At 41.6% G+C, this 22,318-nt stretch overlaps 3 protein-coding genes across 5 annotated transcripts; 1 reads left to right on the top strand and 2 right to left on the bottom strand.

Annotated features, from left to right (window-relative positions):
• Nucleotides 1-1,383: 1,383 nt before the first annotated feature.
• trim107 (tripartite motif containing 107) lies at nucleotides 1,384-4,068 on the bottom strand. Its single transcript, XM_068316009.1, has 2 exons — nucleotides 4,029-4,068; nucleotides 1,384-3,359 (listed from the first exon to the last, which is right to left on the bottom strand). The coding sequence occupies exon 2, from the start codon at nucleotides 3,337-3,339 to the stop codon at nucleotides 1,834-1,836; it is 1,506 nt and encodes a 501-aa protein (XP_068172110.1). The 5' UTR covers nucleotides 3,340-3,359; nucleotides 4,029-4,068; the 3' UTR covers nucleotides 1,384-1,833.
• A 526-nt stretch (nucleotides 4,069-4,594) lies between these two features.
• zgc:123305 lies at nucleotides 4,595-14,827 on the bottom strand. Of its 3 annotated transcripts, none has more exons than XM_068315926.1 (20): nucleotides 12,924-12,989; nucleotides 11,690-11,890; nucleotides 11,491-11,586; nucleotides 11,117-11,379; nucleotides 10,878-10,985; nucleotides 10,677-10,788; nucleotides 9,766-10,582; nucleotides 9,566-9,659; nucleotides 9,204-9,391; nucleotides 9,007-9,100; nucleotides 8,855-8,924; nucleotides 8,623-8,715; nucleotides 8,235-8,293; nucleotides 7,595-7,745; nucleotides 7,337-7,485; nucleotides 7,148-7,234; nucleotides 6,661-6,813; nucleotides 6,421-6,535; nucleotides 6,105-6,208; nucleotides 4,595-5,825 (listed from the first exon to the last, which is right to left on the bottom strand). In XM_068315926.1, exons 1-20 carry the CDS (start codon nucleotides 12,987-12,989, stop codon nucleotides 5,675-5,677), a joined length of 3,171 nt encoding a protein of 1,056 aa, XP_068172027.1. In that variant the 3' UTR covers nucleotides 4,595-5,674. The 3 variants fall into 3 exon arrangements, with proteins under 3 accessions (XP_068172027.1, XP_068172028.1, XP_068172029.1); XM_068315927.1 differs by having other exon boundaries at nucleotides 12,928-12,960; XM_068315928.1 differs by lacking the exon at nucleotides 12,924-12,989 and adding an exon at nucleotides 14,765-14,827 and having other exon boundaries at nucleotides 4,596-5,825.
• Nucleotides 14,828-16,570: 1,743 nt separating this feature from the next.
• myl9b (myosin, light chain 9b, regulatory) lies at nucleotides 16,571-22,164 on the top strand. The gene is made up of 4 exons (XM_068314741.1): nucleotides 16,571-16,726; nucleotides 20,140-20,343; nucleotides 20,864-21,025; nucleotides 21,123-22,164. Exons 2-4 carry the CDS (start codon nucleotides 20,160-20,162, stop codon nucleotides 21,296-21,298), a joined length of 522 nt encoding a protein of 173 aa, XP_068170842.1. The 5' UTR covers nucleotides 16,571-16,726; nucleotides 20,140-20,159; the 3' UTR covers nucleotides 21,299-22,164.
• The last annotated feature ends 154 nt before the right edge of the window (nucleotides 22,165-22,318 follow it).

Below are 22,318 nucleotides of genomic sequence, written 5' to 3'. Positions count from 1 at the left end.
AACATCAAACGCCATTGTAAAAGCAGAAAAATACACTTTTAAGAATCTTAAAGATTAAAATTTATGAGCTTAAAACACAGTATGAGCGATCCATACAAGTCATTGGTCAGTCCCATGCAATACAGGAGTTGTGACCACTGACAAATCAGTGGATCATTTTCAGGGGCAGGGATCTCCCACCATGTAAAGTAATGATAATGACCAATAAATATAAGGATGAGAATATGCAATAAGAAATTCTGTTAGGAATTTGTTTGTAAATATAGAATAATCAGAAAACAATAACTATTGTTCCGAGTTCACAATACTGCATCCATACATCCATCCATCCATCCATCATCTACCGCTTCTCCGGGGCCGGGTCACGGGGGCAACAGTTTCAGCACGGATGCCCATACTTCCCTCTACCCAGACACCTCCTCCAGCTCCTCCGGGGGGAGCCCGAGGCGTTCCCAGGCCAGTCGAGAGACATAGTCCCTCCAGCGTGTCCTAGGTCTTCCTCGAGGTCTCCTCCCGGTAGGACATGCCGGGAACACCTCCCCAGGGAGGCGTCCAGGAGGCATCCGGAACAGATGCCCGAGCCACCTCAGCTGGCTCCGCTCGAGGCGGAGTAGCGGCTCTACTCCGAGCTCCTCCCTGGTGACTGAGCTCCTCACCCTATCTCTAAGGGGGCGCCCAGCCACTCTACGGAGGAAACTCATTTCAGCCGCTTTTATAAAGCCACTGATCTTGTCCTTTCGGTCATGACCCAAAGCTCATGACCATAGGTGAGAGTAGGAATGTAGATTGACCGGTAAATCGAGAGCTTCGTCTTGCGACTCAGCTCCTTCTTCACCACGACAGACCTATACAGCGACTGCATCACTGCAGAAGCTGCACCGATCCGTCTGTCAATCTCACGTTCCATCCTGCCCTCACTTGTGAACAAGACCCCAAGATACTTAAACTCCTCCACTTGGGGCGAAGACTCTCCACCGACCTGAAGAGGGCACACCACCCTTTTTCGGTCGAGAACCATGGCCTCGGATTTAGAGGTGCTGATCCTCATCCCACTCGCGTCACACTCAGCTGCAAACTGCATGCATACTACATACATCACACTGTTTATTACCCTTAAGTACAAAAAAACCCCCAATTGCAACAAAATTGTAAAATTTATTGGAACATTATTTTATCCAGCGTATTTGAGCATGCATGTTTCAACCAAAGTAACAGCAGTTTCATGTCATCACAAAAAGCATATAAAAGGAAATAAAGAAGCAATGTGCAAAATCCTGAACTCTCTGAAACAAGTTTTCTCAGAAATGGGGAAATCAGAAACTGTCTTTTAACATAACAAAATATTCACATGACTGACTTCCTCAATCATATCTGAATTAGGTCTTCAATTTCATACACGTGTTCGGAATTTAATGGAAATGTACTTAGGACCAAGGTGCTTTAAGGGTAATCTAAAGCTTTTCTGGGCATAGGCCGTCATCAAATCACACATGAGCAACCCTTGAGTGGCTAAAAATCTTTAATGCTTTACTTCAGTAAAAGTAAAAATGAAGAGATCCTAATGAATGACAACATAAGTTTCAAATTCTGAACATTTTAAACATGTTTACATGGCATAGATATGACACTCTTTAAATGTTATTATAGCAAAACCCTGCTCAATATAAACTATTGTAAATTGCAGTCTGTATTTGATTACCAAAAAAAATGTGTAATTTTTTTCTGTTATTTCATTCTAAATGGATCCAATGCAAAGTATATGAACTTCTCAGAACTCGAGCAGTTTAATGCAGAATGGGTGTAAAACGGGTGCAGCAGCACTACTGATTATAATTATGAATAAAAAGTGACACGTGCATCTGGATGGCCTGATATCATCCTGTAGGCCAGGTGCACTGGTTCAGTCAGGACAGCCTTGAACGTATACACGTGAGTCTTCCCGCTAATGGTGCTGATGTTGTAGAAGCTCAACCTGTTGGTTTTGAAGCTCAGTCTGATCTCTAGCCTGCGAGACATTGTGGTCTTCTTCAGGGGCACACTGTAGCTCTGCTCATAGGCGGTCAGCAGGTTGTTGAACCACATCAGACACCAGGAGCTCCGGCTGCTTTCCAGAGCAGAGGGTACACCGCTGCGGGCCAGCTTCCCACTGTAGCACACGCCAATGATCCACGGAGAGCCTTCTAGTTCCACCTCCCAGCGATGCTCCCCTTCAAAGAAGCTCTGGGTGCTGAGAACCTGCAGGAAGCTGGTGAACCTTTGTGCAGAGGGAGGGTAGGGCTGCTTGGAGCTGCTGAAAGTCACCGTTTTCAAATCCTCTGAGAGGATGAGGTTGGGATGAGCTGTTTCGGGGTCAAAAGTCACCTCTGACGGGTTTAGGGTGTTTCGAAGGCAACGCTGGACCTCTCCAAATGCTTTCCTCAGCTCTGCATTCATGTCTTCCAGCTTGGAACAGGCCTGTGTGTGGTTTGGGTTTGATTTGATAGGATCTCCTTCTCCTTGCACAGGCTTGGCTAACAGCTCGATAATATGAGGCTGTAGAGTCAAGAACTCGTCCTTAAAGTCAGGCAGGTGCACTTTGGTCAGAAGGGACTCCGCTCTGAGCGTGGCCTGTCTTAGCTGCTCGGTTAGCTCAGAAGCTTGACTGACTCTCCTGCCTTGATGAGCTTCATCCAGACCCAAGTCCTCTTCAATGAGCTGCATCACCTGTTGACTGTAGAGCTGTGACAAATGCTCCACCTGCCCTAAGAGTTTGAGTGCTTTCTGTCTCAGCTGACCATTAACAGCGGCCATCTCGGAGTCTCGTTCCTTCTCTTTCCTCAGCACGCTCTCTGCCAACTCTAACCCGAAGCCCAACTCTGCCATCTGAGATGTCAGTTTGAACTTATATCCCTCCATTTCTGCAGAATCTTTGTCTTGTTCTTGATTAAAAGACAACGTGGACTCGCTCTCTCCAGCTGTGGCTACATCCTGACAGCATTCTGTGTTTCGTTGTTCAGGACCAATCCTGTTGTCTCTCTTGTCTGACTGGTGGTCGATATTTGTTAGTTCTGCAGCGGCGTTGGCTTTCCCAGCAGTGGCTTTATAAGTCTCAATGATGCTGCACATTTTGAAGTTCTTAACAAGGCCATCAGTTTGGTACTCTGCCTGGCACTCAGGACAGTTGTGGTGGTCGAGGTCTTCTCCCATGGTCTGAAGGCAGCCAAAGCAGTAGATGTGACCACAGGGAATAGAAACCGGCTGAGAGAAGAGCTCCAAGCAAATTGGACAAGTCAGCTCCAAAGCCAAAGCATCTGAACGAGCTTTTTCAGACACGTTTGCTTCACTCTCGCTCATTGACATGTTGGCAGCTGATGGGTAAACTGAAAAATTAGGGTAGAAAAATGTGTTTTTATTGTGTATACATACATCTTACAAAATGTACAACCCAACAGGCATGCAGCTCAATACCCTCTTTCTGTCCAAGCGCCTAAAAGCATGCGTCACCTGAGTTACAGTAACCATGGAGATCTATCTGAGAACCATTCTGGTGTCATTATTACTTTCACCTTAATCCAGAATTTCCTTCTCATGAAAGTTTTGTAGGATGTAGCTCCCTCCTGTTAATTTATTTTATTTGACGCCTCAATCAGAAAACTTTCAGCTGCAATTTGAAAATTTCCTGACAAAACTGAATTTTTAACCTTTTTTAATGACCGGATTCTTTGTTTATATGAAACATTTGACCATTATCACGAGGTATTGCACGAAGTCCGAACTCACAAAGTTGAGATCCAGAATCCACTCCTTTCCCAGACAGACAGGGAAAAGGTTCAATGAATGTAAACTTTGTTGCGCGTATGTCCGACTGGAATTCAATTTCCACCGAACGCCAACTTTTACTTCCCTTTTGATAAGCGATCAGTTTCGCTTCGCTGAGGATTTCAATCGATTTGGCTTTAATGTCTTTTTCTTTCAACTTAACAATCGGAACAAATATGCACTTTGTTATTTTCATAAGGCCTAGACAAAACACACACAAACACACTAACCTGTTCAACAGTACCGTCCTGTTTGGAGTCTTCCTGTTCAGGTGAGTCACTGACGCAGACTAAAGGGAGTCAGATCCGCCTTTGCCTCATTCACACCTGCAGCGGTGATGCAACAGCTCATAAATCATTTATCAGCTGCAACAGGTGTATTTACCCTATTTACCCTTTCTCCTTTTTTTTTTTTTTTTTTGGCACATTTCCACCTTGACACTGGGTAATTAATATGTTAAATGTCAGTCTTGCAGAACTGGCATTGCCCTGGGGGAAAAAAAATGAATGAAACCATTCAAGAAAATAGAATGTTTCAAAAATGAGATTAATATTTGCAACATGCAGTAAAATGTGGATCCCTTTTTTATGAACTGATATCTGCCTTCTCTGAATGGTGGAATGTGGTCGATGTCAAAGTCTAGTATTGTTGCTGGGTTGTAGAAGTCCAGATAGTGTTTGGCCATGGCCTGTGAACGTTCCCTGTGTGGTGGACTCATTTGTGTTTTGTCTAGTAATGCAGTAACGCCAAGTGGAACTTTTGTTTGTGCACCTCAAATCATTTCACAATAAAAATGGGTACAACCGAAAAGTTTTTATTTTAACTTTTATTTCAGTACATTTTGGTTTAAATGTGATAAATTCCTCAGCACCAAATCACCTCCATACAGCTGAAGGAAAAAAGGCTTAAAACTAATAAATATATGACAGTGCTTTTATCTACAAAGGCACAGTCCTGAATTAATGTCTCTGGAATAAAAGTCAGTCAGTCTGATCCAGCTTTACGTTCATCATGTCCGAATGTTTTAAAGAACTGCCTGAAATGAAGAAAATGTGGATGTGGAAAGTTCATAGTGATTCTACGCTCAGGTCAATCCGTTAGTGCAAAACAAATTCTCTCGTTCCGTCCGTCTTCACCTTCACCTCCGACTCAGCAGTTATCCAGCCTAAAATCCATCTACCTCATTGGAGCTTCACGCACACATTTATGACTCAGGTGAATCAAATAGGTAAGAAATTACAAAACAGAGAGTGGCAATTTATCTCCTACAGAGATTACAATAATCCAAGTACTTAAAAAAACTACATTGGTTGCCTGGTATTTATGCAGCAGCTTTAAAAATTATGTCAAGTCAAAAAACATGAACAAATGTAAAAAAACAACCCAACAACAATCACTTACAGACATGCAGTCATTCAAACCCCAACTCACAGAAAGATGACAGGTTTATTTGGAAGCTATGTGCACACCCAGGTATTTTCTAAACTTTGAGACTCTAGCAGTGAACTGAAATTTTTCAGAATAATCACACAAAATATGAAATATTGCAGTTGTACTTTTGGTATTTGCTTGGATGAATACATTACTATTGCACAACTCTAGTAAAAAAATACACATTTTATAAGTGTTTAGAGTTTAAATATGTTGCACTTTTCAAAATTCATTTTTGAAATTGAATAAAAAAGTATGCCTTTAAAAAAACTTTTAAAGGCATACTTGCCAATTTATTTATAGTTTTTTTCCCCCAACATTCAGGCATAGTGGAAAAAACTTTGTGAAAATCCTCTAGAAAATCAGAAAATAAAGACTTTTACAGTATCCTCTGTGCATGCTTTAATATTTGTGTAAGTGACATTAGGTAAATATGGGGGGTTGTCTACAGCAGAGCATCCAGGTCCAGTTCTGGCAGGGGATCTTTCCAGAAAGAGACACTGCTGTACTCTGGACACACCAAAGTAGAACACAAGCTGCCTTCGATGGAGAGCACAGGAAAGAAATGTTCCACCAGCTCACTCAAGTGGCTGTACCTGCAAAGCACACGCAAACACAAGTAGACTTTTAATCCTAAAAGCAAATGTATGTTCAAATATGGAGTACAAAAAGAAAAAGCTGCATGTGCATCACTTCTGTGTAACATTAAAGATCATTATTTCCATTAAAAATGAGTCTAACTGGAATTGTGTTTTTGGCCATTTATGTTCATTGGGACAGGACCCATCTTCTTCATTCACCTCAGTAGAAACTACTAAGAATCAATTACATATTATCAGTACATGTGTTTATGTTGGTGTTTGTCACACACGTACGAGGACTTGTTGCCTTTTGTCTTCTCCTGGATGAGCTCTCCTTTTGGGTTGACAGTAAATAACTTTGTGTCAGACACCCCAACTTGCATGTATGCAAAAGCATCCTGCAAAGGCAACAGCAACAAAACAGTTAAACTTTAACCTTTGTGTGATTGAACGCTGCACAGACTGTTTGGTTTTTACAGGACTGAATTAAAATCAATCATTAAACCAGTGTTTCCAGGAAATTTGGCTTCAGCACCAGCAAGACTGGACTGAAAGGAGACCTGTTGCTGAAGGCTGTTGCGTGGATTAAGGAGACGTCAACATGACTTACATTGGTCCTGTTGCCAAACGCGGCATAGAAGGGCTGCCTCAGTGGGTTGAAAAGGTCCCTGATGTCACTGAGACAGGCAATTTTAAAAATCTCCGGCTTTTTCTCGATGACTTCTCTGCACAGGTGAGGACAAACAGATCAGTCAGCAAAGATGTTTGTGTGTTCCCATACATTTATTCACGTTGTCAAAGGAAACACATAATGTCTTAGAAGGACAGTATCTGTGGTTGTATTTGTTACCTGTGAAGCGCTGAAAACAGGCTGCTGGGCGCTAGCAGGACAGGGCCTTTAGGCAGGACAGTGCCTCTGTCATTGACCCACCGAAGGTAACCCTTGGTGATGGCAGCCATACCAATGGCTCGCGCTGAACAGTACAGGAACTTATAGCCATTTCTACCAGGAAAGGAGAAACTATATTTAAAATGTTTGGTTGAACACAACAAAATTCATATTTTCCTCACCTCTGGAATGCAATTATAAGCTACCTAATATCTTCAGCAATTACACACACATGCCCGTGTTATTTGATTGAAAAGCTTAACTCGCATGGAAATAGAAACAAACATCTGGCAGCAAAGATCAGAGGTAAACGTCCGAGGTGGACATATTTGATCTGTTTTTGTTCACACAATTTATAAAAATTCATTAAAAATTAAATGATAATTAATCTGGTATTAATGTTTGTTTTTTGTCTGACTGCTGATATTTCACAAAAAGTTTGACATACTCGTGTATTTTGTGGTAGAGTTTGGCAATGCCTTTATGTGTCCAGTCTTTACCAAACTGAGGTAGAATATGGCCCAGAGCATCTGACCTGCAGGAGAGACACCGATGGTTATCACACATGAGCCAACATGTTTTGTGGTGTTGTTCACATATCTGTACACCACAACACGCCTAAAACGGTTGCTCGTACTTGGTAATGGTGCCGTCTATGTCAGATATGATGATGCGATCATCCCACTTCCACTGGTAGATGGCGGCCTCACAGCGGCATGTACCTTGGTATTGTGTGGTCACGCTAAACACCACCTTGTTGGCTCCTTCGCGCAGGTTTAGGCGCTCCTGTTTTTGTAAATGGTTGGGAATAGTTCAAGTAAGAATCTTTCAAGAATCAAGTGGTTCATGCAGCAGACAGCTGAGTGGGATCTATTCTATTCTATGAATCATTTACTATTTGTTCAGAGGTCAGACGTAGTGACTTGCGGTACATCTGTGTGATGCACTGCGTGGCGTTAAGGGTCTCCGTTGACAAACTGGGAGTAATGGTGGCTTTTTGTCCAAGGCCCGCTGTCTCATCACTGTTGGCGTCATCCAAAAAAGCTCTGAAGAGACAACAAGCATCTAATTAACACAATCTGACTCATTGTTTATTATCCATAAAAAGATTCACAGTGAGAAACATGGTTCACAGACTGACAAAATTATTTAGAAATTTGTGCATGAAAATAAAACATGAGTCATGGGGAACAGTGTGACTAATTGGTCTTTAGTTATATTAAATCTTCATCCAGCTCCAGAGACTCATAAAAGATTTTTTAAACCGTTTTTGCTGTGCAAGTCTATCCACGCATCTCTGACGCCCTCTAGAGGTGCAAAACGAAATTGCATATTGATAGTTCAGATTCCAGTAATGAAAAATGTCTATTGTTCAAAAAAAGATGATAATTATAACAATGTATATACGTTTTTTATTATGTGTATGTATAGAGTGTTTGTGTGATATTCCAAATGCTGTGCCATTCCAAATGAAATACAACTGCCAGATTGATTAAAGTTTGTCTATTTGATCAATTTTTAATGAGTTGACCTACTTTACTTCAGACGAAACACTTGCCAGTGGTGCCCCTTGCTCACCCTTGGAGTTCTTTCGCTGAAAAACAAGGTTTCATGACTAGGTGTATTCCAACCAGCAACAGAATCAGGCAACAGTGAAAGTTATTTTACTTCATCCTTCATTTACTTAAATCTCATGCCACCATTTTTTCTTTTGTCTTTTAACACACAGATGATAAAAACCAACCATGATTAACATTTGAGAATCCCTGCATAAAATGAGAAGTGCATATTTTTATTATAAAATGTTGACATTCCTTTTCATACTGATTCGGACACACACGCACATGCGCACACGCACATGCGCACACGCACACACACACACACAAATGGTGTTACCACTGACAGTGATTCTTAAAAGTGCACCTGATTATTGTCCATGTCCCTCCTCCCCCAGGAGAACCACCAGCGTCCAGACTTTTTGTGCATTTTGTCCTTTACCAGCCGCTCTATTGTACTCTATGTGACACGTAAAAAATAGAAGGCTAAAGATTATATCAATCCTTCCATCATAATCCCATCAAACTCAGATCACATCCGTCAAAAGAATTCATTGATATGCTTCTTACTGACATCTATTATAGAATTTAAAAAATACCTTGGGTAGGGGTTTCTGGAAAGTTGTCATTGATAAAACCATAGGTGCAGCGACTGCCCAGTTGTAATACCTGTGTAAGATGAAAACCACTTGATTATCTTGGATGTAATTCATTTTCATTTGTAGGACAATAAATAAATTCTAAATGTTACTTGGAGTTGATGCAGATCACCAGGCTAGGGTCTTCGATGATTCCTGGATTTTTAGCAAAATCCTGGTATGTGATAATGTGCTCCATAAACTTTTCTGCATTAATGATCAAATGGTGACAAAAGTACATCATTCATCTGTGAGCATCTACACATTCTTTCATGTTGCAGGCATCCAGGATGAATTGCCTGTCACTGACCTTTCGTGATTTGTCTGGTGTCACCCTCCTGTCCACAGAGGGACATGCTGACATCCATGTTGCAGGAGGTGGAGTCTGACAGGTACTCGGTTCCGCTGTCCATGGTCCCACTGCCCACCGACTGAGGCGACTGGCTCCCGGAGAAGGAGCCCTGATCCGCCCTGTGCTGAGATGCTCCCTCTGCCTCACTACAGGGACAACACATCCAACTGTTCACCAATGAAGACAAACGCTTTTCTCATATCACAGTACAATTTTTGGGTATTGAGCTATCTCAGTGGGAGTCCAGCTCTGTGCATACAGAGGGAATCCTTGCCATCAGTGCACATTTTTAGATCAATATCCACAAAGTTTGTTTTTACCTCTTGGGGAAATAAAGAGCAGCTACCTCAGGATCTAACTTGGTCAGATCATCCAAGTAAATATCTGTTGGCCCTAAGTGGTGATTACGTTTCCCTGCAAGAAAATGACACATGTGCTCATGTGGTCATCACTGATATAAAATGAAGTTGACACCATAAAAATACCCAAAGTGTATGAACTCTTGAGGGTAAGAAGGTACCTTTCTTCTTTTCCTGCTGCTCCACCTTCTCAGAGGAGGTTGGTAAGGCCTCTGGAGCAGGACAGGTCATCTCAGCATCTCTGGCTTCAGCTTTTACTGCAGTTCTATTTGTCAGAGAACCTCCTGCTTCAGCCCCTCCAGGTCCACTCTCCTGTCCCTTGGCACAGGGCTCTTTTCCACTACCCCCCTCACTGGCAGCAGCAATGTCAGTGAAGCCCGGCTCGCTCTGCGCCGATGAGACACCCAGCTGTTCTGAAACTGTTGTGTAAGTTGTATAGGACGATGTGACTGTGCACTCTTTGCTCTCTTTGGTGAGCCGTTTTTGTGCATTCTTTGTTTCAGTCGCGCTGACTGCGATGTTTCTGCTTCCGGGGCTTATCATATCAGTCGCAGTGCTAAAACGTTCCAGAATGGGCCTTTCCTTGTTGTCAAGAGAATCTGTGCCATTCCTTACATCAGCTGAATTAAAACATGGATTCTCCTCCTTGCTTAAAGAGGATTCTAGTTCTTGTGTCGAGTCACAGTTTGTCTCCTTCGATGATGCACCAGGCATGGGGAGATCTCCAAGGGTGGAATGGGACAAGTGGCAGCTTGTTTCTTCTGATGAAGGGATACACTGAACTGCTTGGCTACTCAGGTTTAAAGATTGAGTCCTAGGTTGTGGACGGACCACTGTAATGCTGCCTGTTCCGCCACAGCTGATTGCAGGCTCACAGCCCATGTCGAAGGAGTCCTGCCTCTGAATGGTACGGAAGTGAGAGCTGTCAGAAGGAGAGATGTGCTGCAACTCCAGCAGTGTCCTGTCTGAGTGACACAACTACGAGAGGGAAGGCAGAGAAAACCATTTGAGACACCATGCCAGCAAAATGACATCTACAGCAGCCACCATGTGTGTGTGTGAGTCTCCATACCACGGGAAATCCTCCCCAGTTCCACTCTATCTCAGGCTCAGAGGGCTCATGGGGTTTCACCAGAAGCTCAGAGTCACTCTTGGGAGATGATGGCCTGCTGCCGAACACATTGCTGAGGAGAAGGAAATTGATGATGATGGTTGTCAGTTGCTCAGTATAAATGAATAAATGAATGAATTCAACAAGATTAACTACACTCACCATTCTATGGGTGCCTGCTCCCCATCTGAGTGAGGATGAGCATCTCTGGTCTGTGTGGCTCCCAGCTCCTCATAGGGCTCCTCAGACAGCGAGTAGTACACCGATTTACTTCAACACATTCAAGAAGAGATTTTAATTACCACCAATCACAGACAATCCCACTGTGAATTAGCAAACCCACGAGTGTTTCAGACTGAACAGTTACCAACAACATGCAGAGCTGTTGTTTAGTCACTGACCTGACTTGCAGTGGTGTGGAGGGCTGCTCTTTATCAGAACTCTCCTGGCCTTTCTGATCCCCTTCTCGCTCCCATTCCTTCTCCCTTTCTCTCTCATCTGATGAGGAGCTGCCCTCTTCTCTCGGATGATTATCAGAACGCATTCGTTTGCGCCGGCGTTTCTTCCTTCGGGCGCTAGTCCCCGTGATTGAGGACCCCTCAACCGTCTCCTCAGGTGACTCAAGTGGAATTGGGGAGGTGCACAAGTGGGCTGGGACCTCAGACTGAGGAGAAAAGTTGAACAAATCAAACATCAGACTGCACCAAACTGACACAATCATCAACAAAAAAAAAATCTGAAGGGGGAAAGTACTAACCGATGTTGGTCATCTTACCTCCATGTTTTCATTTTCCTCCACAAAAAAAGCTTCTCCATTGTCGCCCAGCTTCATGTGCAGATCCACCGGTTCTCCATTTATCTCAATGTCCACCTAAATCACAGGGATGTAAAAATTTGTTAAAGAATGGCTTAAAGCAGAGAGAGTACTGTACTAGAGAAGACTTGTGTGTTTAAGACTTCAATGAAGCACTGACAATTTTCTCCTTGGAGCGCAGCACACCCAGCTTGCCGAAGCGGACATGAAAGGGGGAACACTGGAAGGATCCATCAGGCTGTCGCACCACAATGACATCGATCCCCCCGGTTAGGGTGGCGGGGTTCAGGCCACGGTACAGCTCCTTGACTGTAACAAACACCGTCTCCGCAAGCTGGCCTACGATATTCATCGTCTGGGACTGAAAACAAGACAAAACAGGAAGTGACATGAAATGTGAAGAAAAAATGATGATATATTCCATTTTCTGCTATCTGTGTTTTTTTAACTTCATCTTTTTTCTACAAAGTCAGTAGGCCGCAAAGATAATTTTATTCATTTAAGCTGGCATAAAAACCACAATTATGGCTTTGAAACTTATCATCATGATGATCAGCTGATGACATTCAAGAACAAAGAGTAAGCACATGTAACCATCAGCCAATACAGTAAATGTATTGTAAAACCCCAAAAATGATTACATAATTCAATTATGCAATGCTTAGTTTGAGTAACTAGAAACCCTACCAAATAATTAAGCATCAAATTGAATACATGTAAGGAACACGGTGCTAATGTGTTAACAAAACCACACTGACCTTTGGAATCAGCTCTTGTTCACAATTACTGGGCTAAAGGTCCACATCTTAGATCTAGACACGCATTTCAACACAAGGAATGCTTATATGAAAAGACTCACAAGACGGAGTCACATCTCAGATGCAGATATGAGAGCATACATTCCTTCTCAATTTCATAAATAAAGTAATTTCAAGACATTTTGAAAGAAAAGTGAAATAAATTGTGTCTGGTACACATTCCTCTATCTTGACACCAGATCAGAGCATTCCAACTGTAAGTGTCTCCAGTAAGTGAAGACGTCAAAGTCTTCCAGCAGCGATTTGGCCTAGTTTGGACTTGCATCAGCATTTAAATTGGTTGTCACAGTAGCTTAAACAAGTACGGCATGGAATCACACGAAACCATGTCCTGTCCTGATAGAGCACCTTAAAAGAGTCACATCACCACACATGACTTTACCCAAGCAGATAAGGACTAAAGTTAGTCTGTGTGTTATCTTAGATAATCAGTTATATTATCAGAAATCAATTTTTTTAATTTCTGAGGACAAACATCAGTATGGTTAATCTGTCCCAGTCCAGAGAACAACAAACAGTAAACATAGAATGAATCAAGCCCATCGATAACATCACTTTAGAAATGTCATTCCTTACCCACATTGACGGATGGAGACATGCGCTGCCAACCAGGCTGGACTCCCTCGACCTCCTATCTGCCATTGGACACCACTACACAGGCTTTCCCTCCTACAGGAACCTAACAATTGTCTCAAGACATGTCTACTTCTACCTTTCCTTCAGAGGAACCTGCCAACAACATGTTTTGGGTTCCCCTCAAAGCCAGAGTCACTTGATCACCTACATCTACCTGTAGTTACTGGGCTAACTTTTGTTAGCCTTGATGACAAAGATGTAACTACAAAATTCCATGCAATCCATTATAAGCAAATTTCATTGGTCAACAGTGATGACAGGACTCTTGTCCTCTCTGATTTGAGGTGGCGCACAAAATATGGCAATGTAAGAGGGTCCCAGTACATTCAGCCTAACACCAGTGCTTCCTCTATCTCACACAATTCCACTTACACACACACCCTCCTGTGACACCGAATTCACACTTCCTCACTTGGACTGCACATGACAGCCAGACCAGCAGTTTCTGAAAGGCTCGACAGGCTATTCAAACACGCTTGGCATGAAAACACAAACACAGACTGAGCGACCACACAGTTTCTGGGCTTCACCACAGCTCTCTGGGTCACCAAGGATGAGGCAGCAGTTGTCCTCCGCCAATGCTGGAAAATCAAGTTGAACCAACATGGAAGAAACTCCAGTAAAGGATTTTCCATTCGGTACCGCCGATGGAAGAGGACACAGCAAAAAGGTAGGCCTTAATCCATGACTGTTTTTGACGTGAATTACTTCCTCCTGTGTTTATTCGGGCTTCTATTCCTGTGTCCAATATAGAATTACACTTGACAGCACCTGCCAGGTCAGCTGTATTTAAAAAGCAGTGGAAACAATAGCCTGCAGCAGACAATGGAGGTGAGAGATGATATAATGTAGGGCAGTAGTAGGGTGAGAGAAATGAAGGCTGGTGGGTGGTGATGGCTGATGGAATGATGATTGATGATGAAAGGTAATGCACTTTGATCCTTTTGCCTCAACAGCTCACACTGATTTTGTATGAGGCCTATCAGTTTCGAACAGGGCTCTAAAGCGACCCGACATTATCAACAAACAAGCTGCTGAACAACAGGAACTGTTTGCTGTGAGAGCAACAAGGCAAAAATTAAATCCAATTGACATACATGAAAGTGGCCCAAATCAAAGTGATCAGATTCCATGTAATGTGTGTGATTCACATGGTCCTAAAAAACACAAACAAACTAAAAAATGATCCAATGTTAAACTAACAGCCAAAATTGTTGATTATCATTAGTCGTACTAAAATTGTTACTGACTGCACCGGTTTTAGTATTGGTAAGACTAAAGGTCGCCTAATTATAAAGTAACAACAATTACATAGAAAACCACGTGACCCGTTGCGTCAAATCAGATTTAGGATTTAAAGAACACAACGGAAGTTAAAGAAATGGCTTCACTGATGACACAGACTCTTACTACACATTAACACAACTTCCGCAAGGGCTGTCCGAGAGGCGTCCGCGTGTCACGGCAGCAGTTCATAGACCGTGACACTCACCATTAAAAAAAAAAGACTACCTAAGAAGCACGAAAGCTCGAAACGCTTTAAAACAACACATATATTTATAATATAGAAGTGCATTTATTCAACGGCTACGTATGCGTAACTTGACGCTTGGATTTGCTTTGCTTGAAACAGCTTTACGACTTGTCCTACACAAAGAAAAATTAAAGCAAGAAAAAGGAATTCAACAAACTGATATATGCGCGTTAATTCAGGTAGGTAATGTTCCACAAACTTTAATATTTGAGGTTGAATGATGAGAGGGTTGAAGACACCACCTTACCGAGTGAGGAGCTCTCAGAGAATCCCGAAAACAATTGCATGATCGCTAACTACTACACGGCGCCTGCGCGAGACACGTCAGTCACAGCAACAACCAATGAACGACAGATATTAAAGCATGGCCCGCCTCTCAGATTATTTTGTAAACAAGGTGTGCAGACAGTCCTTTGAAATGTACACTTATGACATTTTAATTCATGCTGAAAATTCTTCCACAAAAAATAATGGCATAAAAACTGTTTGCATTGAAAAAAATTGATTTCCATCGCTGTTCTGCAATTTCAATGAGTTTTTCCTTTTATAAATAATAGTTGCAAAATATCCCCAATGTTAGGATAACTTTATATTTCATTGAAAACATATTGATTTCCATTGCTGTTCTGCAGTTTCAATGACTTTTTCCTTTTATAAATAATAGTTGCAAAATATCACCAATGTTAGGCTAACTTTATATTTCTGAGATGCCAATCTGGTGTGCATATACAATAATTTGAAAAAAGTACAAGCAAAACAGTACGAATATGCCTTACAACTTGGTTATTAACATCAAAGCAGTTCACAAACCGTCCTCGTCATCGATTCTCTTCAGGATCCATGGAGTTTTCAGTACAGTAAGGATTGTATTTTAGAATCGACGACAGGTGTAGTCCAGCAGAGGGCGTAGTGAACGTACACAGACGCCAGTGAAACTGACGTCTACCGTCCTCCTCAAAGCTTCTCTACTCATGCTCTCTATTCTTCTCATTTGTTCATAAAAGGCCTAGATGCCACCTGGTTTTTTATTCATATGCTGAACTCCTAAAACAACTTAAAACAAAAATAAAATTATATATATATATATATATATATATATATATATATATATATATATATATATATATATATATATATATATATATATATATATATATATATACTGTATAAATTAAATATATTCTTGGAATACACAATCAAAATAAGGACAAAAATACAGACATGCATAGTAAATTGATAGTAAATGAAATATTTTATATGTAGGAAGCTTGTCATTTGTGACAAGTAACTGTATTGCAGTAATGACAGAAACACTGAAAAGATGTATTGGTCATTTTACAATTAATAAAAGACATATTATATTGTATTATATTATTTTTATATTATATTATACAGTATAATTTTATATTACGTGATCAAAAATATTATACAAAATACAGAAAAACAAAAACAACAAAGTGCAGTTGATAGCTAAAACCCAGACATACTGCTACAATCATACCGTACATCACACCCTGAAGAGATGAAGATATTTTCCATTCATAAACAGATTTTTATTTTGACAGAAAAACAAGCATCATTATTAATAAAAAAATTTTTTTAAATCCCTGCTATAGTACATTCATCTACACTACTTAACTGTCAAGAAGGTCCTTCTTAAATGTTTCTTTGGCGAAACATGATGAGAAACAGACTGAGTGGTGGTTCCCCCCGTGACATAACTCAAGATGCTCCTGCATGTTCAAAGCAGCAGTGATGGCCAGCCTATTTAAGGAAATCTATATTGTTACAAAGGAAACACTGGCTTTCAAAACTGCTCTGCATCTGCTCACAACTCTCTTTCCACACTCGGCTGTGCACAACCTCCTCTGAATGTTTAGGCCCTTTTCTCTAAATAAGGCAGCCTTATCGTAGTTCCTGTCATTTCTGCTTTTTTCCCAAACATCCTGAGCTCTGTCTGTGGCAGCAACAGGCTGCAGCCTGCGCATTCTTTTGCCTTGTATGGAGAAATGGCCTGGCCCGAGATGTCTTTGTACGAGACAGCGAGGCCTCTCCATTGGCTGGGGCAGGAAGGGGAGGGCCACACTGGGCGTCTGATTCCTTAAACAAACTTTCCAGTAGGACTGCCTGCTTCCCTTTCACCAGTGCTCTGTTGGACCCAGACAAAAGGAGTTTGAGGGACTTCCAAACATTTCTACCTGAAGCCAAGGTGAGAAAGAAAGATGTTTTTACCACCGGATCTCAGAGTGTACACAGTATAAAATTGTCCTTTGAAAAGCTTGTATTGTGAATTCTGTAAGGCTCAGTGTTTCAATACTCAACTGTCAGTGAAGAGGAGGATAGAGTTGCAAAGAGCCTGAAGAGGAGCTTTAATTACAGTTTCCAGATCAGCAACAACAGAGCTTTTTCATCCATCGGTTGCTGTGAAGAGGGACCTGTAGAGGATGCTTGTCTTAGACATGTGCGTGTGTCTGTCTAGGCAGTGTGTGTGTGTGTGTGTGTGTGTGTGTGTGTGTGTGTGTGTGTGTGTGTGTGTGTGTGTGTGTGTGTGTGTGTGTGTGTGTGTGTGTGTGTGTGTGTGTTTGTGTGTGTGTGTGTGTTTACTCCCATTGCATCACAGCGCTTCAGGCTGTGGAATTTTTGAATGTAGCTGGCCCATTTATCTCTCTCTCTTTCTGTCTTTCTGTGTCTCTCTAATGTTGTCTCTTCAGATGTGATGAGAGCTTAACTTCCACCCAGCTCTGTTTGTTTTTGGAATTCCTTACCGTTACTCTTCACATGTGTGAGGGTGACCAGGAGGGATAGGGGATGACAGCTCAGCTCATCATATCAGTGTGTGTGTATGTGTGTGTGTGTGTGTGTGTGTGTGTGTGTGTGTGTGTGTGTGTGTGTGTGTGTGTGTGTGTGTGTGTGTGTGTGTGTGTGTGTGTGTGTGTGTGTGTGTGTGTGTGTGTTCTCTTGCTGGACAACAGAACAGAGGAGCTTTGTCATCTCGCAGTGGATAAAGGAGCTACAGAGGAGTAGGGGTTGGGGATAGTTGTGCAGCGGTCAGAGAACAATCGGTCAGAACAAGCCAACCTGAGGCAGCCAAATGCTTACGTGCTGAAGTCAGAAATAGTTGTGTTCTTCCTCTTTGTAAATCATTACAGATTCCCTCTGCAAGACTTTTTTATATGTTTGCACAGGACCAGCCTCAAATGGACTGTAAATCAGATTTATTTCCTTGCACCATGGAGTTATGGAGTAATCATCGCTGTCAAAGCAATCTAACATACAGATCTCTGGATACGGACAAGGAGTGGAATCCCATTCGGTCCCTATTAGGATACAGTACCCCTCTTCATCACAGCCAGATAAGAATGTACAGCAGAAATAACTAAATTCCAAGACCTAAAACTGGGCCATTTGCCTTGGAGTAATGTCACTAGAACTGCAAAACAACTAGAAAGGGCAGGAGAGAGAAGACCTTATCAGTCTGAGAAATTTCCCTTTTTCCCTGAAACATCAAATTAGTACAAGGCCTAATTCTAATTTCAGCCTTCCAAATTACTTTGAGAAAAAGAATTCAAAGAATTTGAATGACCACCTCACATCTTAAAGTTCTTTCATTATTCAAGCATATTAGGAGAAATAAGTAGCAAAACAGATGACAAATTAAAGGAAAACGAAAATCTAACGAAATCTAACAAAAATCGACTACAAAAAGTGTGTGTGGCACTGACAGCATGTTGCTATCTGTACCACACTGATAGGTCATTTCTTAGAGCCCAAAAAATTGATCAATTTTTGGACACGATGTCCTCATGTTAATGATAGGTGTACGATAAATTATCATCCATTAACTTTGCAAAGTCTGGAGAGAACCTAGCCCCATCATACTCATTTGCATCGCCAATAAATATGATTACCCTAACTGAGTGCTGCTGTAGCACTCGTTTGTATAGAGATCCAAAGATGAGAAACTTCCGTGTACGTCAATGAAAAGACCTTTGTGAACCGCTGAGTACACTTCTATCAGCCGTTACTGTAATTTGTTAAAAAGAACATGGAAGTGCATTTTGCTGCTAAAGAGTAGAGATGTATTAACATTTCATTAATGATCTGGAAAAACTATTTCACATTTATTTATGTTTAATCTTTTTTCAATCAGGAAAATGACCACTGAGATTTCAAAATATGAATCAAAATTTGTCACAAATCATACTGATGGCTGATGATGTGGTACAAGTGACAGCGGGCAGCTTTATATGCATCTGAAGAGACCAGCACTCTGAGGTACAGGTCATTTCGCGGCATATTGCGGCAACTTCCACCCAGCTCTGTTTTGTTTTTGGAATTCCTCACTATTAGTCTTCACATGTGTGAGGGTGATCAGGAGTTAGGGAGGGGGGGTGACAGCTTGGCTGGTCATATCAGTGTGCAAAGTCATGACATCCAAAGCCAGTAGGGACTTCAGGAACGGACAGGAAAAATATGACTACAGTATAGGTTTCCATGACTATTTGAATGATGTAAATCAGGAGACACAGTGATCTTCTTCTAAGTGAGAATATGTCTGTAGTTACATGTGTAGGTGGATATGTCTCCAGCTCTAGCTTACAGCAAGCAGCTGAGAAGGGCCATTAAAGTGTGTGATAAATCTCAGTGTTCCATGGTAGAGACTGTAGCCAATGTGGGCAAGCATTGTCAAGAACAATGCAAGTATGGGACACTGCTACAGTCTGGCACAGATTCAAACGCTTTCTGGATTCGAAGGGAAGGCATAACCCGATTCTAAAATTAAACCCCAAATATGATATACAATTGTCTTAATTTATTTTTTGTGTATGGACACCATCTGTGAAAATCTTATTCTTTTACATTTGACTCTTAATTCTTCATTTGCAAAAGAGTGCACAGCGTTACAATTTGTTGTATGTATACAGTATATTATTATTAGTATACTATTATTAGTATATTATACTGTTTATGGATATTTATATAAGAACCCCTGACGTTGATTTATTATTGCTGATGACATTCGTATTGTGATCATATTAGTCACGTGCAGCATCGGCATCACCTTGACGTCTCAGGAAATTCTAGTGACTCACCAGCCATATTCATATGGACACACACACACACACACACACACACACACACACACACACACACACACACACACACACACACACACACACACACACACACACACACACACACACACACACACACACACACACACACACACACACACACACACACACACACACACAATGACTCCTTGCAGACCTGAGTATGAGTGACTGGTCAAACTCTTGCACAATCTGAAGGTGGCTGCAGTGTGAATTGTGGTGACAATATCAATTTTATCCTCATTACTGCACCTGACATTTAGGGAGAATGTGATTTTCCTCCCTGGAGGAAGTGAGATTGAACAAAATTTCCTCCTTTATGATACGGAATTAAAAATTTGAATGAACTATAGGAACATAGGTCTCTAGTTCTATACAAAAATATGCATCAAATTAAACTCCTTATCTCCACGTGTAACTATCCGTGCCAGTCTGTAACACACACGTCCCTGATACTGCAACATAATTCAAATCTGATCCATCACTTATGCCTCCTGAATGTACACAGGCCCAGATCCAGCCGCCACCATGTCCAGCAAGCGTGCCAAAGGGAAGACCACCAAGAAGCGTCCCCAGAGGGCCACCTCCAACGTCTTTGCCATGTTCGACCAGTCTCAGATCCAGGAGTTCAAAGAGGCATTCAACATGATCGACCAGAACAGAGACGGTTTCATCGACAAGGAAGATCTGCACGACATGCTCGCTTCTCTGGGTACAGACTCGTTATCTGTATTTGTTCCCATGGCTACAGATGTTAAGAGCTCACCACTGCTTTAATTTGGACACTCCAACTATTTTTCACACAAGGTTTACTTCACCCATCATGAGGAGCACTGCTCACCACAAAAGGATTGCAATGCATGTACATTGAATGTACTCTGGAGCTCAATTAGGAGCTTTCTGCACTACAATGAAAAGTTGATATATCACATATGAGCTTGGAGAGGAGTGTTGATGATTTGATAGAAATTTGGGATTTTGTGGTAGATACCATATAGCTGCATTATGGGAAATGTAGGATCCGGTGTTATTTTGGCTGGACAGGAGGCCTCAGTCTTTGCTGTTTAGACTTTAGGCAACTGTATTTAATCTTAAGATTAAAAATGCTGAATCTGTAGGACCAGCATTTCCTTTTCATTTACCAGTCAAACCTGAAATAATTCCATACAACAAAATTTGCTGCATGACATCACCTGACATTAGATTTATCTAAAAATTTTGTTAACCCTCAGGTAAGAACCCGTCTGATGAATACCTGGAGGGGATGATGGCTGAGGCACCAGGGCCCATCAACTTCACCATGTTCCTCACCATGTTTGGAGAGAGACTCAACGGGACCGACCCCGAGGACGTCATCCGCAATGCTTTCGCCTGTTTTGATGAGGAGGGATCTGGTGAGTCAGTGTTATGTAAATGCTACATGTTGTGTGCAGATCACTGCATGTATCTTCAGTATGTAGACTCATGCCTTCCCTGTTTCCTTTGTCCAAGGTGTGATCCACGAGGACCACCTGAGGGAGCTGTTGACCACCATGGGCGACCGCTTCACAGACGAAGACGTGGACGAGCTGTTCCGAGAGGCTCCCATTGACAAGAAGGGCAACTTCAACTACGCCGAGTTCACCCGCATACTCAAACACGGTGCCAAAGACAAGGATGACGAGTAGATGGAGAAACTGACTGCCTCGGACCCCCTCAACACATAATGCACCACAAATCAGCCCCTTGTTCCAACCTTTATGAGTAGAGAATGGAAAATGTGTACAGCAAAGTGTTTCATAGAAGAGTGGAGGTGGATGTTGTGTTAGAGTAATTGTGATTATTGTTCATGAAAGATTGGAGCTTGGGGTTGGTTTGGGATCCAAAGACATATTTTTTATAATGTGTTAACAGTTCAACATGCATAAATATTGAAGGTGACTATTTAAAGAGGTATACCTGCATCTCATAGCTACATGTCTACCAGCGGCCACTTTGACTGCAGCTCCTCTGAACTCTGTAGATCATTGCAGGTTTAACGGTCAGAAAGTTCAGTATGTAAGAGGGCTTTTTGGGTTTCAGTGCTTTATACAGTTCCAGCAGCGTTTACCTCTTCCTGACATCACACTTAACAATCATATCTCCTTATCTCTAATATCTATATCCCAGTATGATGAAATAGATGGAACACCTGGCTGTGATTGAGTTCATGCATGACGGTCAACTTTGTTGTATGTGTTGAAGGATCAGGTGCATCTGTGTGATTAAAGGTATTGCATTTTGCGATTGCTCAGGCAGATAAATAAGATTATTATTCCTGCTGTTGAATGCAGCATAGTTGTACAATTATTTCAAACAAGCGTCTCACATGCTTAAATCTCACCTCAGTCACCATTAGTGGTTATAGGTGTTTCAGTTGAAGCAGTCTGATGCAATTTGCACTACCACCCTTCTCCCAGTACAATGTTAACATTGCTATATATCTCTGACATTTGGTGAATAAGACTTATTCAATTTGGGAAAATAAAAACAAAGTGAAGTAATGTGAAGATAATTAGTAGTAAATTTGTCAGTTATTCCGTTAAATTCTGTATCCAGACCAACTTTGATTCCTGTGTGATATGTGTAAGAGCATATTTTAAATTCCAAACATTCTACTTTTCAAAGCACAAGTTGCTTAAAGCTTTGTCAAATTTTGTTATTGGTTT

Source organism: Antennarius striatus, chromosome 5 (assembly GCF_040054535.1).
Source record: "Antennarius striatus isolate MH-2024 chromosome 5, ASM4005453v1, whole genome shotgun sequence".
In the NCBI taxonomy this organism is placed as follows: domain Eukaryota; kingdom Metazoa; phylum Chordata; class Actinopteri; order Lophiiformes; family Antennariidae; genus Antennarius; species Antennarius striatus.
The sequence above is the reverse complement of the archived record's forward strand: the minus strand, read 5'-3'. Positions and strand labels throughout refer to the sequence as shown.

Bases quoted from the DNA above. Each gene is read 5' to 3' on its own strand.
- myl9b (XM_068314741.1), top strand. From the start codon at position 20,160: ATGTCCAGCAAGCGTGCCAAAGGGAAGACCACCAAGAAGCGTCCCCAG. The intron at 20,344-20,863 runs GTACAGACTCGT...GTTAACCCTCAG, and splicing joins CGACATGCTCGCTTCTCTGG to GTAAGAACCCGTCTGATGAA. The intron at 21,026-21,122 runs GTGAGTCAGTGT...CCTTTGTCCAAG, and splicing joins TTTTGATGAGGAGGGATCTG to GTGTGATCCACGAGGACCAC.
- trim107 (XM_068316009.1), bottom strand. From the start codon at position 3,339: ATGTCAATGAGCGAGAGTGAAGCAAACGTGTCTGAAAAAGCTCGTTCA.
- zgc:123305 (XM_068315926.1), bottom strand. From the start codon at position 12,989: ATGGCAGATAGGAGGTCGAGGGAGTCCAGCCTGGTTGGCAGCGCATGT. The intron at 11,380-11,490 runs GTAAGATGACCA...TTTTCTCCTCAG, and splicing joins AGGAAAATGAAAACATGGAG to TCTGAGGTCCCAGCCCACTT. The intron at 8,294-8,622 runs GTGCACTTTTAA...CTTGTTTTTCAG, and splicing joins GGGACATGGACAATAATCAG to CGAAAGAACTCCAAGGGTGA.